This window comes from Tenebrio molitor, chromosome 5 (assembly GCF_963966145.1).
Source record: "Tenebrio molitor chromosome 5, icTenMoli1.1, whole genome shotgun sequence".
NCBI classification, from domain to species: Eukaryota; Metazoa; Arthropoda; class Insecta; order Coleoptera; family Tenebrionidae; genus Tenebrio; species Tenebrio molitor.
The window spans coordinates 8,088,400-8,106,438 of record NC_091050.1 but is presented as its reverse complement, the minus strand read 5'-3'; the positions used below and the strand labels follow the sequence as shown (position 1 = coordinate 8,106,438).

Sequence of the window (18,039 nt, the reverse complement as noted above, 5' to 3'; positions counted from 1 at the left end):
TCCCATGACGATCTGGGTAAAGTGAGTTAATTAAAAAGTAGCACAATACGAGCGAGGCACTTGAGATCATCCCAACATTCAAGTTTTTGAAACTGACACCCATTGATGGTGCGACCGTAGAGAAGAGAGGCTATTCGCTTCCATCCATGTCTTTTGTCAACAACAACAACATACACACAAAAAAATAGTATACTCAGCCCAATTCAGAAACACCTGTATAAAAGAATAAGAGACAAAAAATTAACATAACAATCAAGAGGCGTTTCCATTCAGCATTCGAACCACAACTTGTGTAGATAATGCCTCAGACTCCGCCTATGGCCCCCATTGGACGTCGTCTTCCGATACCAGGTGCGCATGCCCTCTGCCTACTCACCTTCCGATCATGCCACAACTGCATAGAGTTCAGTGCTTTTCGGTGGGATACACGCATTTACACCTATGTCGTCAATGTTGCCATTATTTTTGACAATAGGGACATTGTAATTAATTGTGCGATTGTGTCGTGTGTTAGGACTGATCCGGACTTGTTACGGTTTTTTGTGTAAACATTGTTCGAAAACTGCCTCAAAATTGATCTGGACCTACAGAGGCAGGCCTCTAACGGCCACTTCATTAGGTATGTTTAGTAAACAAATCGTCAAGTCTTTGCGTAAAAGCGGTGATGGTCGATGTTTACTTTTGATCATGCGGATGTGGGTGACTCCGGCGTGGGACCCTGGTGCTAATTTTTTTCTATAATTTCACCGGTGCCAAAAGATTAAACAAACAAAGCGCAGGGTAAACATTCCTTGTCAAGGATGCGCTCAGGACGATCGTCCTGCTGACGTAACTGCCTGATCTCCGACCTGCTACAAAACTAACTTTATCAACTGTCTCACATCATTTTTTATAAATACCACTCAAAATCTGCTTAATCTGCTGTTATCACTATACGTGATGCCCGTTCATCACTCATTGATAAGATCAAGTAATTCTATTTTGAGCGATTTACAAATCTTCAACTGACCATCACAACGACCGATAACAAACATCTCTAGGATGATTCCCAAAAAAGATAATAAGATTTGTCAAAAATTTCTATATCAAATTTTTTTCAACAGTAAGGAAGTGTCATCGTAAACAATTTTAACATTAGGTACACGTTTTTACCAATTAACAATGCAAACTTCATGTAATTGTTTTGCACTTGGTACCGCTTGTTTTGCATGACCACCACAATCAAGATAACTAACAGGAAATGCGTTTTTGTACCATCGAGTGTGTCAACACTCAATTCGTAACGTAAAGACCGTTATTTCAAGTTTACTAACACGTAGTGTGGTTAGAGAAGATATGTAATTTTAACAGCTTCAAAAATTCGTCAAGTACTTAACAGTCGCGTGGTACAAAAAATCTGAACCCGTTCCTTTGATCGAAGTCAACAGAGAAAAAAGGTACTTTCAAAGTGATCACAGATCAAGTCGAAGCTTGATTTTTTGTAAAGAGGACAGTTTCTTTAACGAAGGTCGCGTTAGAAGAGATTTACACGGTTCATGTCTTTGGCAAAAGAATGTTATTATGCGATAAATGTCCGAGTTACTGTGCAATTTATTTTATGGTAGTTGGTAGTTGTTCCATTCCATATTTGACGGAGTGTGCCTAATTCTCTATTCTTTCTCTTTTTTGTCTATGATAGCAAGTGGTTTTTATCAAAGGAGTAATAGGGATAAAATTTTGTTTAGTGTAGCGATGATAAAGCGAGACACAATGGAGCTTTCTGCAAAACTAGACCATTTATAATTGGGTTAATGCGCCGTTTGAAACCTATTTTGTCAAATACATTTTTGTCATTTAGAAAGACTTATTTACCTATCCTAACCATAGAAAAATAGAGTTTATCCACCGATTCCGCTGGATCAAATTAGAAAAAAAAATAAATTTATTATAAGAATTTAATTAATTCATTAATTTATTAGTATAATAGAATTCAGTTTGTGGGTAATATGAAAGTATGACAAAGTAAAATACCACAAATTAATTATCAATTACTATTTTACTAAGTACAAATTATCTGCATATTAGCGGTTCTACAATATAATGTGGCGAAGCTATTACCTCAAAATTATTATTGTTAGAAACATTCCTCAACATTATTATAATAACAAAAGCAGCTGTTCATCTTTTAATCTTTATAAATTACCACTGTTGCCGTTTATAATTTAACTCATTTTAATTTTAAAGAAGTTCAAGTAAGTTTCAATAGGTACACAACCTTGTTAAAACTTTAGAAAAATATTATCAGATTTTTGTTCATTTGAAATAATTAATGCCAGACTGATTCTGTTTTAAATAATTTATGTATGATTTCCCGTGTAGCATGTGGTAAATGGCAACAACTCAAAAATAAGAAAAAACAGACTGAATTAGTAAAACGCGACTAGAACCCGTTTCACTTAGATTTAAATCAAGAGACGAGAAAAAATTAATAACACATCTCTTGTCAAGCCGGAAACGCAAAGAAACAGAATTTTGTGACTAACAACCATCTCGATTAATTAATATTGGTCTTGAATATTTCGGTATTCTTGACACATAAATTTTTTGGGAAATATTTCAAGTGTCAGCGTACCTATTTACGACGACGGTACTTCAACACTTGACATTAAAGTTTATGCCTTCAATTTCAAATGCAAATTTAAATAGTAAATCTGATCGTGTAAATAATAAATGATTAATGGTATTGTGAAAGGTACTGGGCAATGAAGGCTCATTCAAAATATTTTACTTATTCCTTTTTTAATTAAAAAACATGATGTATGAGATTTCTCGGCACACAAGAAATAAAAGCCGACTAATGTAAAAGTGTCCATCGTAAATCAAAATCTGGATTCAGGCTTGATATGCTAATTCACGTTAATGTTCAAAAATGCGTGTCTAATTCGTTGTTTTTTAAAAAGTTTTATGCGGCGATTGAAATTTCCGGCTAAGAACTACAGAAATAAATGTTCCCATTGTCCAGAACCGGCAATTACAAGGCCACAAAAATATTTACCACGAGGAAAAAATTGTGTCTGTGTCACTAATGGCTGACGCTGTGTCAAACCTACAGAGTTACTGTGCATTGTTTTGATCCGAGATAAAGTTATTATCTTACAGTTTATTAACCATAAGGTTCCGATTTTCTATCCGTAATTAATTACGGCATTAACTTATGGACACCATAAATGGCTTCCAGTTTGTGTCAACGCTCCTGAAATAATACATTTCAGCACTAGGTACAAAACAAAACTATTCTCGATTATGCAAATACAAAACGTATTCAAAAAAGAGGCTATTAAGTGACTTGTTGGATTAGGAAGTTTTATGTTTCTTGCGACTGCACTCTGATGATTTACAAAGTTACACATCATAATCAAATTAAAATCTACTGTTCACGGGATAAATCATTATAAGCCCATAATCTTCTCAAATGTTGTTTCAGGATGCGATAATTAAAACTGATGTGTGCTTAAGCGAATTAAAATATCTGACTGAAATCTGTTGGGATAAAATTGTGTTTTATTTGTGGAGAGGCCTCTTGAGGTCATCTTGTCGCCCAAACTAACTCGATAACCCTGGACCAGACCGGTAGCATCATAATAATCCCGCGGCGGGAAGCAATCTCTCACTTGGCCGGACAAGTGTCCAGCAGGGGTGGTTTATCCCTTGTTATTTGCCGCCGCTATTTGTGGCCTACACAGTATCACCCAGACAATCCTGCGACTTAATTCGACCACTCCTATTAACCCCACTAATTGAGTAACGCAGAAAAAACAATCAATAACTAATAGCCGTTTAATTAAATAAAAAAGCTCCTGCTAGTCAAACATCCTGCCGACATACCTGCCTACCTGCGACTTGCCGTCGGCAACCAACGCGAAGGTGTTTTATACCCGATAGTCGACTGACAGCTCTATTAGTTATTTAAATTATTTGACGTTTAATGTCCTCCCGCGTTTATTATTACTTTCAGGAATCGTCTGTGGTGATGGGCGATGCGTCGAAATCACGTTTTTACGGCCGCGATTCTGTGCAATAACCGAATCGGGATGAATTTATTCGCGAAAGAAATTGTTCAAAGCAAAGAAATGGTTTCGGTTAATTTTACAGGTGATTAGCGTCGGCCTTAATTCGAAAACAATAACTCGAAAGCCGTTTTTAGCGGTTCTGAATGGGGCTTTAGTATTTAAATAACTTTTCGTGTGTATTGTGAGGTGGTAATTTCGCGTCACTAATTTTTAATGCGCTTTTAAATAGTCGCCGTGTTAAATTAAACGATCAACTTTTGAATAATGCAGCATCAGGCCGCGATCATTCCATATTCATAAAGACTTCCACAAAAGGCACACAGGTTTTGAATATTATTATGATTGCTTTTATGTTTGACTTTTTCAGATATTATATTTACTTTGTAAGGCTTGTTTATCCGATTTTTGTTTGCACGGGACATGTTTAGGATCGTGTGGGAGAACTTGAAGAGAAATTTTTAGAAAATTTTATGCCGACTCAATTTTACAGTGAATAGGACCGATGTATCGAGAACGAACTCTTTATGCACAATCATCACATCTTATAACCTCTCGTTTCTAAATTTTTTAAATGATTATCTGAATTTCGAAATGCCACAACATAAACCATCAGATTTTGAAAGAAAGAAAAAAGACCAAATAATACAAATTGGAAAAATATTCGGCTTGGTTAACCATAAATAGTGGTGTAGAATTATGTTATTGTTTATAAGTCTAATATGTATTATGTTATTGTTTAGACTAAAAATAAAACATAACAAATTTTACAGAATTAATTTTTTTCTATGTAACCTTAATTTCACAAAAATTTAAAAGATTATTTAGTCGACTAAAACAGTAAAAGTAAAACAACAAGTGAGCTGATAGCGATTAAAAGGAATTAGAACAAGTTTTGAAAGTAAAATGCAGATAAAATGGATACAAAGCTTGCACTTTTACAGTAATAGATATAATAAATAAATAGAAAAAAGATTTTAAAAAATGCACAAAAGACCTTGGTACAATCAAGATGCAAAAAATGGGTAGTGGCGATTCTTAGAAGAAAAGTCAATGGTTCTGCAAATTTTAACAAAACATATTTTTAAACTGTTCCATTTATCGTTTCGGAATCAATTCAACTGTCCAAACGGAAATTAAACAGTGTGGCCAACATTAAAAAACAATTTAAAAAATGGCTTGCCATCATGCCAAAACAACGAAGAACTAGTGAAGAAAAATACCCCAAAACATATTATATGATGTGGATATGCTTCTTTCTACTTTTCTTGATAAGATATTGATAAATAATTAGTTTTTCTTCTTTATCTCTTTTTACTCACAGAATCACTTCTTAGAATAAATGGAATCTTTTAAATACGAGTATGTATCTAGATACTATAGCGGTCATAAAATTGTGATCAGCAAAATTGAGATAAAGAAACTTTAAAGCCTATTTTTTACAGGCAACGTCAATTGATTGACAGAAGGTGCGCAAACATTTTGGCCGCAATAATACTTATGTAGGTACTTATTAAAATACTGTACTTCTTTGCGACACATTCTACACCACACAGCCAAAAAAAAACCGAAATGTGGACTATTATCTATATTTTAAAAAAGAATCTACTGATGCCTTAAAAAATATGAAATATTTTCAAAGAACTAAATGTTAAAAATACAAAAATATTAATTTTGGATTTTACTACTTTCCAGCCAGTTAGTAAAATGAATTACAAAATGAAATACACAGAAATACCATTTACTATTAAGAAGATAGATATATTTAAGATTCGCTTGATAAAACATTATAAATGATGGCGTACTTTTGATTTGTTGCTGTTGTTTTTTACAAATATGAATTTTCTGACAAATCATTGTACCTACTGAAATTTTTAAATTTTATTTACTTCTTTCTGCACTATGGTTTTTACATCAAAAACTAGTAAATAAATTTTGTTACACCTTATAATTTTTTTCTTCAAACGTCAGTAAAATATGACACTATACTGCTAGATTGATGATGCTAACTTATCATTTCATTGCCATGGCATCTAACGAGCTGACGAGCGGCAGATAAAGTTATTATCTCCGCTCACGAGCGGCAGATAAAGTAAACTATCGGGCCTTCAAATAAATATATATTTAGAGTAGGCGTAGGCGACATCCAAATTCTGATAACAGTGTAAAGTAATTTTTGTAGGTAACCAATTATTCTCTGGAGTTACACAGGTTACATAGTAAGCTTTTTCCCAATAGGGAGAATGCACTACAAAAATTTAAAATATTTTGTAAGCAAATTTTATTTCGTTAAAATGTCAGACGTTTCTTGTGTCATTTTCTACGCTCGAAAAATGTTGCAAACAATTGAATTTCCATAGGTTGCTCTAAATATAAATTTATTTGAAGGCCCTTTAGCTAAATCATTTGAAATTCCTAACTCAAATTTTAACAAATTAGTTTCTGAATCTGACAACAAATAGGTAAGCGTAAAGATAATGATTGTTCTGCATTATTTTATCAAATAAAGTTTATAAAGTCGACTTATGCCTACTTCAAAAAACTCTTATGTGAATATAGGTATTAAATGCATATACATATTTAAATAATGTAATATAATCAAACCGACTTTATTTTCTTTTTGCAAAAAGTAAAAACTGTTACACTTCATTAAACTATGGCTAAAACTTAATGTAAGCATTCATGTAATAACGTTTTTTCATGTCTAATAAATTACATATTTTAATCTTAATTATAACGACCAAGAACGCTAAACCATTTGATTATGTAGGTACGGTAGTTTAATTATTGTAAACAAGTTTTGCAAGTTTACACCATTTCTCTATTGAATTAGGGTAATACATTAATAATGTGTTGCGGAGACTTTAATAGTTTATAAATAAAATACAACAAAAAAATTGGAAACTGAATGTTAGCAGTTAGTAATTAACTTATCGAGCTGTAATAGAGAAAAATACCTAATCATCAAGTGTCAATTATAATTTTAATTTTTATAATACAGTAGTTCCATCATCCACTTATTCAATTGAAATTGTTGTGGCAAATTGACAGCTGATTCAAAAAGTGAGAAAATTGACACGAATATTCTTCACGTTTTATTAGTTGCGATACAACAATAAAACTAAATTATTACTTTCAAAATTTCAAATATTATTTTATGATTAGGAAGCAGTTACCAACAGTCATCAGAGTTTAGAATTTATTTAACAATTCAACAATCAAACTAATAGGTAGTTAACTGTGCAAAATATGATGTCCATATTTTATTGACACTGTTGTAGGTAACGACTTCCTAAAAAGTACAACCCAGTGTTAATAATGATAATTTTTCTGGTGATAAAACAGGAAATTAAAAGAAATAAGTGGAACTATTAGATAAATCGATGCCAGAAATTGAGCTATTCAGCAGGAAAGGTGTGGCGCATTCCTCTTGGTGCAGCGGCATTTGTAGGCATAGCCATCCATTACGCCACAATGGAAAAATGTATATTAAACGTTCGGTCCGTCAGTAAATTAAATTTTCCATGTTCCAGATCTGTGGGCCAAATGTGCGAGGGCGGCTTCAGCGCCGCGGAGGGACTCTCGAGGATGGCCTCCTTAGGGGGAGCCGCCTTGGGTGTCCCTCAAGGTCTGCAGAACCCCCAAGCAACGAAGAAACAGGAGGACCACATCAAGCGACCCATGAACGCGTTCATGGTGTGGTCGCGTCTCCAGCGGAGGAAAATTGCTCAAGAGAACCCGAAAATGCACAATTCGGAGATCTCCAAAAGATTAGGTGAGGAATTTCGAGCGTCATCCTGATCGAAAAACACGCCTGATTAAATATTGACGATGTTTTCTCTATAATCATAACGAAATATTAATTGTGTTATTGTTAGTTCGCTTTGTGTCGAAATCAAAATGTTTAGTTAAGGAGGAATAATAATAAAGCTGTCCGGCCGTGTTCGTATAAAAGGAGTTATTGAATCGGACGCGCTGTATGAACCTAATAAATACGATATGAATTTTAAAACTTTATAAAAACGTCGCTTAGCATATGAAAGGGCTCCTCCACATATGTATCCTGTAAACGTCACACTTTAAATACATTTTCCACCCTAAATGGCAATATAAGAGCATATCATAACACATTGTAACCGTGTAGCGGGGAGGCCTTGCATTATTCATTTTTATTATTCATATCATCTAGGAAGGCCCTGATCGACAAGTGACAGTCAACAGCTGCTGTTTCACGGCACTCTGGATGTTCAAGTGTTTTCATATTCATTGCATGTTGTCTTGCCTAGCCCGGCTCGATTAAATTCGTGAAAAAAAGGCAAAAACGCCACCTGGTCGATTGAAATGCCCACTCCTCGACAATGGCACAATTCGAAAAGCAATATTAGAAGAGAATGGTCGGTAAAGCGCTTATATTTTGCTATAGATTTCGAGTTCAAACTGTCCTTTTATCCGCAACAAACACTTTGAATGAGACAAAAGCGACAGCGATGTCTCTTTAGTTGGCATTGTTAGAAGACATTGTTCCCGGAATGGATATACTTCAAGTTACATCATTGCAAAGAGATTGTCTCCGATGATTGCTTTATCTTTCCTACTGCGGACCACAATTGGTCGAGTGCGGTTTTTAACGTCCAGTGGCGCCCTTCGGCAAACAAACATTTTAGAGCGTGGTCAAATTCATATGGAGGGTAAATATTGGAGATACAGGGCCCAATTAGAGCCCCGACGATAATTCTGTCATTACAACGCTGAAGAGAGAACTACACGCACCAGAACCAGGAGCAGGTGCATCCTCCGATCTTATCTCCCGGTAGCGCGGGTTAAACAGGCTTAATTGGCACGATTTGGACGATTTTCTTATTGATAAATCATGGTACGGGAAGGAGCCGGTGGCGTCCTGGAATCCTGCGAGGGAGCTAGCATTAAATTATCTTTGAGCGAAAATGAGAATCAGCAAGTGAACAAAGCCCCATCATGGCTTGTAATTAATTCTTATCTCGCTTCAGGAGGCAGACACAAAGGGCCTACAGTAGCGCCGTACAAAGTTCTAGACACAAAATGACAAAACACTGAACAAAAACCAGTGTAATGTAATACAGCGTCTCTATTGGACGAACCAATCGAGTGTTTCATTGTTCCATCCAATGGCAGAACAGGTGCAAGCATCCGCAACAATGTTACGACGTTACGTGTTTTACGGAGGAAGTGAATCGAATGCGTCGAACACGTCCTGCATTTGTCTAGAGTTTTCCTCTAATTTACAACGATGAAAGCGAGAAGGATTTAGGCATTGTCGTCGAAAAATTTCGACTCACCATTTCTTATTCGACGAGTTGTCATCGTAAACCGGTTTTTGTCATGACAAACCGTATTTCGACCGTAATTGGATGAGACGCTTAACGCTGTTTATTTTCTGGTTTTAACTATTGTCAAGCGCGTATGTTAACAACTGGATTAAACTATAGTTACGGGTGCCTACGTAAAAATTGTTTTAAAAAGACCAGTCATAACGTAAGATGATAATTTGATCTGTTACAGTGAAGGTAACTCCTGATGCAAATAAGCGCATAAAGTGTTAAATGTATAGGTATTGTTAATTCTCACCTGCTGCAAGTTTCATATTTCCTCCACAACTAAAAATGGCTAAGTGCCTCTATACTACAATTTTTACAAGAGCTATTAAAACGTTCCGGCATAGTGACCAACTCCTCATCCACTTCTAGATTTTATTGAATAATTATTCACATTGAAAATTTATTTTGTATTACGTTTTTTCAACTTTTTTTTAATTGTGCTAAATCAAAGTTACAAGATTGTAGCAATATTAAAGTTCATTTAAATTTCTCCTCAAAGTTATTTAAACAGCTGATCCATGATCTGTACCTAATCCGTGGTGCGTTCACAATCGACTCTTCAACGCCTACCTACTTTGATGATAAATTTAAATGAACGCTCGATATAAGTCAATCTGCTTCTCTTGACTGTTCTAGAATTTGACTTTTTATTTTTTTATATTTTATATTTCTCATCTGATTAGAAAGAGTGGCATATCGAAGGTAATTTGTCAAATCGTTTTTTCTCTTCTGAGTCTTTTCTCGATGACCTCCAGATCTTGCAAAATCATTTTCACTTCATTATTGATATTATTACAATCAAATAACGATTCGTTATTGCCCAAGAACAATTTATAAAAGGTTGAGTACCAACAGCGGTACCATTTTTTACAAATTCCTCTATTATTCTTCATTTTGTCTGTGACAACGTTTTTGGTGCTACTAATCTTTTTTACACAAATAGCAATTTTTAAATTCATTATTAAGAAAGAGTGAAATAATGGTCCCATTATATCCACGAAAGCACAATGGATTCACTGATTCAAATCGTCCGTTGGTCGTATTGTTCTAGAGTTATCTTCCAAGCTGTCATAATTTTCTTACAATCGCTATTTAAATACAAGTTATGAAATATTTATTATGTGCAGAAACATTTATTATCATTTGTAGATTAACTTGTTTTATGAGTGTTTTCAATAAAAAAATTAACTGATTTTGTAATTGCCATCAATGTAGATTTTGTAAATCACTAGGTAACAATAATCCTGCGTGCTCTTAATAAACATTACGTTCTTGTGAAATTTGTTTAAACATGTAGCAGATCTAGAGATAAAAAGCCATTAAACATGCACATATCTTTAGATATGTGTAAATTAAAACTGCATTTATTATGTTTACAATACATTAATTTTCTTATCTTGTTTGCTTACCATTAGAAAGAGCTGATACATAGTTGTATGTACTATAAAAATTAAAAACAAATAGCTATAAACATTGTTGCCTTTTAATTGTGATGTTAATTTTTTTTTATTATTATTGAAATACATTAAAGCTTTCAAGTTTTATGTAAAGACAAACAGTGCTAGGTTTTATACACATGCATCTTATAATTTCACCTCTCTAAAATACTGCATCACTTAATTTTATCAAAAAATTATCTTTAGATAATGTGGTTGTCATATACGTGCTCTAAATAGTAAAAGATAAAAATTAATAGATTACACATTAACATTTCTGCTTTTTATAATACATAGTTGCTGTAAACTGAAAAGAAACACAAAATAAATTTCAAATGACATAACTTATTTCTAGTTTTCTTACCATTTGAGGAAAAAAATCCATTTATGAATATGTCAGAAATAAAACAACAATTTGTATACTTATGGGATATTTACATAACCTCTTTAATTTATCTATCCAAAAAATATAACGGTTTATAAATCTCTAGAGATAATTTTTTATGGAGTTTTACACCTGTCAATGAACTTGAGATTTAAAAAATTCCAAAAAATATATTCTCTTTGATTACTTTAATTATTAAATAAAACAAAATAATTAACATTCAGGTAACTGCAGATAAATTCTTCAACGACGGATTTGTAGGTGGTATGTACAATACCACTCTAATGATCTTTAATTATCATGCTGATGGTGCAAATTTAAATGAAGAAACGTGTATATTTTTATAATTATGGCAAAATATGTCTTGATTACAAATAGCCGTTTAAGTTTTATGGAAATATTTGTTTTCTTGCGAAAACACCTAGAATGTACAGAGCAAGTTTCCTTTTATTGCTCTCGAAGAAATTATTACACTGGCAAACTACATTCTATGTAATAAAAAGCTTTGATGTATTTTGACCAAAGCCATAAAACAACAACCTTCTTGTCGGCTTTCGCAACCCCTTAACTGTGCCATATTATTTTTTGAACCAGAAAAACATACATGGAGTGAAAAAAAGAGACATTTTATTTAAATTTGTATCATGTTGTTCGAGTTATTGTTTTACGGTGTAAAATGGTAAATCGGGTCGTCAAAGTGGCACGTGTTCAACAGTCATTATCTGATTTCAGGTGCGGAATGGAAGCTCCTGACGGAGGACGAAAAGAGGCCTTTCATAGACGAAGCAAAACGGTTACGTGCAATGCATATGAAGGAACATCCCGACTACAAATACAGACCAAGACGCAAGCCTAAAACCTTACGGAAGGAGGGCTACCCTTACTCCATTCCATACCCTTCAGTGCCAATGGACGCGTTAAGAGCCGGTTAGTGTTTCCATTCAAATTAAAATTGAATAATACAATAACAAAATTTCGGGAAAAATCGACAATGCGCCGACTGAATATCCGTTTTTGGATGTGAATGCGAAACAAAGCCTTTTCAAAACTAATTTTATTTTCAGTTGAAAAAGCCTCGGCTTGTATTTTATGTATTGAGCGAAATTTAAAAATTGGATTTTCCGTCACGAATTGAATATAAATCAGGGCAGCCTTACAACAATGGGTTTTTGTAAAATAACAAAATCCGAAATGAAATTAAATTCGATCCCGATGGTCTGACTGGTGGAGTTAAATATTTACACAATTTCAGTTCACTCCACTTTCCCATTAAACACAATGCGCATGAATAAATCCGGTCGCTACCTGGATATTATAAGAAAACAGACAAAATCAAATTTCAATACTATTGATTGAAAAGCACAATGCCAGGATTGTATTCCTCGCTTTGTGCTGCCATTCTCATTCAAAATAAAGATTAAGGAACTGTGCTGTTGGATTTTAACGTTACAAATGCCACCTGGTCGATATGTTATAATTAATGCAATTGTGTCCGTGATAGTTTTAATCAAAGATAACGGAACGCTGCTCTCGAAGTGAATTGTAATTGCATTATTCGAGATCAGACTCGTCACGAATTATCAGTTGTCAGCATTTTATCACGTCCGACACATACTCCATCTTCTTCTTACTCTCATAGGAAAGTCGTTACTGTTGACCAAAAAAAAAAAAAAATATGTAACTAGTTGACGATACTAAAAAGAGAATGTTCATGCTATTAAAGAACAAAACTTTTGAGAATCACTGCATCCAACTGATTACGCTTCCAGATTTATTTTGACGGTGCAATAAATTATTCGTTTGGAAAGATAATGAATTGTGTTTCTTTTCCTATCATACACTTAAATAAAAAGTCTCCAGTTTCTATATTGTTTGTGACTTCAGATTTTATAATTTAATAACAACTAAAAGAAGGTCCCAGGTCAGGACTATAAAGTGGATGCTCCTATATATTACTTTTGAGGTCTCCAAAATAGTCATTTGTGTATCAAGGGCAAAAAGTACATCTTTTCCGTGCGAGTCTAAGTTTTCTGGCCGAGGGGCAGCCGAGGACAAAAGGCACTTTTTGGCAGAGATGCACATACATTTTTTAGGCGACCACACGAACTACAAAGTAAAAATTACAAATTTATTTTGTATCTACCTAATACATCAGCTTGCCAACAAAACGAGAAAAATACTATTTGCAATACAATTATTTATTTAGGTACATAATTTATGGTGACAGGACAATTATCGGTTTTGTCGGCTTTGTTGCTTATTAAACAGACCAAGAGATGGCGCCACGGTTAGCGTCCGAAAAAGTGCGTCCGAAAAAGAATTACTTTTCGTCCGCTTGTGAGTACGCGGCAAAATGAAGCTGTAATTTATTGTACGGCTATGTGCCAATTGGAAACAATCATTCAGGAAGGTGCTTAATTGTCACAAGCATTGTTCGTTTATGCATTAGTAAATTTGCCACTTTGGGTTCTTTCTTTTTCGTCTTAATTCCTAAGTTGAAAGCCTCCACATTTTCCTGCCATGACAAATAGCCAATTGTCGACGTGTTTGTGGACGTTCCAGGAGATTTCCTTTGACACAATGGGCCATGTATTCCGCAATTTTATAGTGATAACTGCCCCTCTATTACTCATTAATTTTGCTTAGGCTTTCATCCTGACTTAACGACGCGATTTATAAGAGTAGTAATACCCAACACAGAAAATAACGTCCACACATGCTATTTTGTTCGGTACATAATCAGGCAAACACGTCGGAAAACATTAAAATTTAAATCCTTACAAATCGTCATCCTTAAATCATCCGTAACACGATCGGTAACGATGTTAAATCGATACAAAAAGAAACAGATCCGCCTGACCGGATGATTCATGTTGGAAATAAGACCTCTCTTCACACATTCACATCGCACTGATGTCCAGTCGAGTGTGTGTTATAACACCTGGACCAAAAAGGTGTGAGATCCCGCGGTCAGAATATTGGGACCCTGCCAAGATATCACACGGACCCCCGCTTTTTACAGACATATTTAAAATTCCAAAGGGTATAGACCGAGAACGGACAAGAGCGGCAAACTTTGTTGGAGACAGTCCAGCTGAGCAGGAATCAGCAGGAAATTCACCGCATCCTTCAAACTGTCTTTTCGTACTATTTGTTTTCTGAAACCGACCCCGTACTTAATTTTATCACATAAATATCGAGAGGATCTTAACTTGTTGTTCAGGCTTGCTAACAATGGAATTTATAACTGCTAATTATCTTTGTCACTTCTGGTGTCTTAATCGACGCTATCGGTCAGACATGTTCAACGACACAAATGTGCAAAAGACTATTTTTACATTTTAATTGGGCCTTTAGTCTCCACGCTCCAGTAAATGGCGAACACCGGTTCCGCTGGGGTTTGACCCATTTCAAAATTTGACACTTAGGACCCCTAATTTTGGAGAATCTTACGGTGTAGTATTTATCGCAGTTCGCCACAATAGCTGCTTTGTCAACTCCCTACAGGAGCAAAGGTAAAAACATTTTCTTTCTCCGATTTGACGTGTCCTGTTTATTGTTGCCGTTTATCTTTGTTGTCTTCACATCATTATTTACATCATTTTTGAAGGAAGGCTGGAAATTCCACTGAACATCTTTCAATAAAGCGATGATTTAATTACAATTTTTTTAACAAAATGATATAAGTACAGGTGTGAATCTCTAAATAATTGGTCAACTATTAACCTTCTGTCTCATTAACTTAGTACAAAATTTCAAAAGCTGTTTATAATTAAATCCAATTTACTTTGTTGTGCTTTTAATTTGGCTAATTTGACTCAGAAAAACGAAACCCAAGAACTCTTATTTGGGGTTGTTTTATTCTACTTTAACAATAGTTTTTTTAGTCTTCCTCCTCTTGATTCCGAAATTATTCTACATCTGTATGCCAAAATTTACAAATTTTAGAAAGTAATGTAGTAAGCAGAATAAATTATTGACTAAAAAAGGAAATTTTATTTAGTACAAAGTATATTAAAAAATATTCAAAAAGTTACCTTGTTTTTCAAAAACCACGATATAATTGTTGTAAAAACAAATGAGAAAAAATAACTTTCTCTCGACACATTCAGCGAGTTATTCGGAATTATTATATTGATAAAATGAGAAAATATTAATCAACAATAGTAGCAGTTATTATATTTAGTTACAATAATTCAAATTAATTGACGTATAACTTGTAATAATTATTATACCTTGTTTAAATTTCTTGCATCACATCTTGTTAACACACTTTGAATTATTTATCGTATAGACGTCTAACTTGCCGTATGTAGTGTGTTATACATTTTCTAATTGAGATACTTTATGAACCGCTAATTAAAAATATTTTACAACACTAGTGGGTAATTTACTTTACAAAGTGTCCACTGATGGGAAAAGGATGAAGGAAACCTTTTACATTTTTTTAGGTCAGTTAACTTTGTTTTTTTTTTGTCAAGATCAATAAAATGTACACAGAATACACGGTCAATATACAGGGTATTTCAGGAGTGATAATGAGCCCGGCGGAATTGAAAATGCAACCCACAATACATTTCCAAAGTTAATTTATGGCGAATGTAATAAAAATTTACGAAAATGCTAGATGTTTTATTTATTTTTTAATCAAAAACAAAAATCCACGTTAACTTTGCAAATGTATTGTGGGTTGCATCTTCAATTCCGTCGGTAAAATATTAACACTTCACAACTGCTCCTGAGACAAAAAATACGTATTACTTTCTTGGAAGGTTAGTTGCTACGGATAAAATTTTGACTCATTATTATGATGGAGTGGGACAGAGCTGTATTATACACAATTTATTTTCAAAGTAGGTACTTAATCTTGTTAAGGAAACAAGAAGGGAAAAGCTAAGCTGTGTGTTTTTTCACCAGAAGAACGCTTTGGTTTACAAAAGATCCATTTCCTTGAATGTTTGAAAAATCAATGCAACCACCATATTCGCAAGATCTAGCTCCAAGTAATTGTTCTTTAGTGCCAAAATGAAAAGCGCACCGCGTGACATTTATTTTCCAGATGGTAGCGGCAGTAAATGAGTAGTTCGAAGCTCGAATAATAGATTCTTGTTAAAACCATTAGACCACTTCAGAATCGTGACACTAGAGATATCTTGAGAAATAAAACTGTTTTCCTAACCTATTGCTTTTGTCAGGAACAATAAATGAACAATTTCCTTAATGCAGTATACACCTTTTTTTCATATCAAAAATTCACCACCTATTCACTTACGTTTATTAAACAATGGTACACAACTGAACCGACAATTTAATTTTGTCAAATTGACAGATTTATAAAAAAATTAATTTAACATATTGCCGTGAGAAGAAAGAAATGATGTGCTTAAGAAAAAATAGCATAACATAAAATGTTATTGTTTACAGTGACTTAGTGTAAGTAAAACAGATTTTTGTAAACCAATCAAAATTTGAATTTTAATTCAAAATTAAGTCACTGTTAGGGATATTGTAGGTATGTACAGCTGACTCAAATTTATTAATACCAACTAGGATAAAAATTAAATTTGCATTCAATACATTTCAAATTCGTTGTTGTCATCATCAATAAATAACAAGTTAAATATTTACCATCTATATTGAATAAACACAATTTAAGAGAGCTCCCGATGAATCAATATGTATTTACAAACTACTGAACATAAATAGGTATATTAAAAATGCAACTATTTTTGTTAGAAATTATCAACGGACTGAAACTAGAGAAAAACAATCATATTTATAGTGAAAATCTGTTCTGATGTAGATTCATGAAAATTTTGATTGTGATTAATGTTAATTATTTCGGAATAGCACTTAATGCCCCGATCATTACGAGGCGATAATTCCTTGCGAAAGAGCAAACAGAACCTGATATCTTGTTAATAATTGAATCAATAACGTGTTTTTCCTCTTAAATCATATGATTGTCTTACCGCCTGTCAACAGGTCGGCAAACAAACATTTAATGTCAGCATTGTTGAAGAAAAATAAGTAATTAATGTGCGACCGTGAACCATTGTCTAATGGTTAAGTGTGGTTCCACGGTTGCGTCACCTTGACAATAATTACCAGCGCGCGGTTAATTTAACGCCTTTGGTTCGGTGTGAGTGCCGCTTTAGCGCGATCCTTGCCGTCGAGCTCGCCAGGAATTCGGTGTCTTGATAGCGCCCCTTGACGCCTCCCGGGGGGCAATCCCATCAGTTCTCGTTGCCGAATTAAACACGTGCTTTGACAACGCGCTTTTTGCGAGGAGTGTTTTATGACTGCCATAAATTATCGATATTTAATAAATTGCGCGGCAACAATTTCAAAATAATTGAAAAAAAATCGAGGCGAGTATCTCCCCGGCCGGTAGCGAACCTGTTCGCTTTTATGAACAATAACAGAGTAAATTGCGGGGCAGTTAATATGTAAAACACAGTAAGTCGTTGTGTTTATGCGCCATATCTTGACTTTAGGAGCGTTATCCGCTAAAATACGGGCGACGTAGCGTGTTCTGTCCATACTTGTCATACGTGCTTATTAAAGGTATTATTTACCGAACATCTCGCCCGAATTTCGCATTAAGCGGACCTCGAAAAACCGGAAAACTCCGGGCTCGTAAATTCGCTACATTAATTAATAACAGACAACGTTAGCGGGGCTTTAGGCGCTCGACAGTTTATTTGCGGAAATACGGACACAATTAATTTGGACTTTTGATAAATTGCGTGCATGCTCGAACGGAAGCAACTTTTCTTGCGTTTTTCAAAAATTTGTGAAAAATACCACAACCGGTT

The 18,039-nt window shown here is 34.3% G+C and overlaps 1 protein-coding gene across 1 annotated transcript in view; it reads left to right on the top strand.

Moving 5' to 3' along the window:
• Positions 1–389: 389 nt before the first annotated feature.
• Positions 390–18,039, top strand: part of Sox21b — a 32,466-nt gene continuing 14,816 nt past the window's right edge. Inside the window, exons 1-3 of the mRNA XM_069047810.1 lie at positions 390–619; positions 7,580–7,821; positions 11,954–12,148. Coding sequence (XP_068903911.1) covers positions 7,593–7,821; positions 11,954–12,148 — 424 coding nt within the window. The 5' untranslated portion in view covers positions 390–619; positions 7,580–7,592. The remainder of the gene's footprint in view (positions 620–7,579; positions 7,822–11,953; positions 12,149–18,039) is intronic.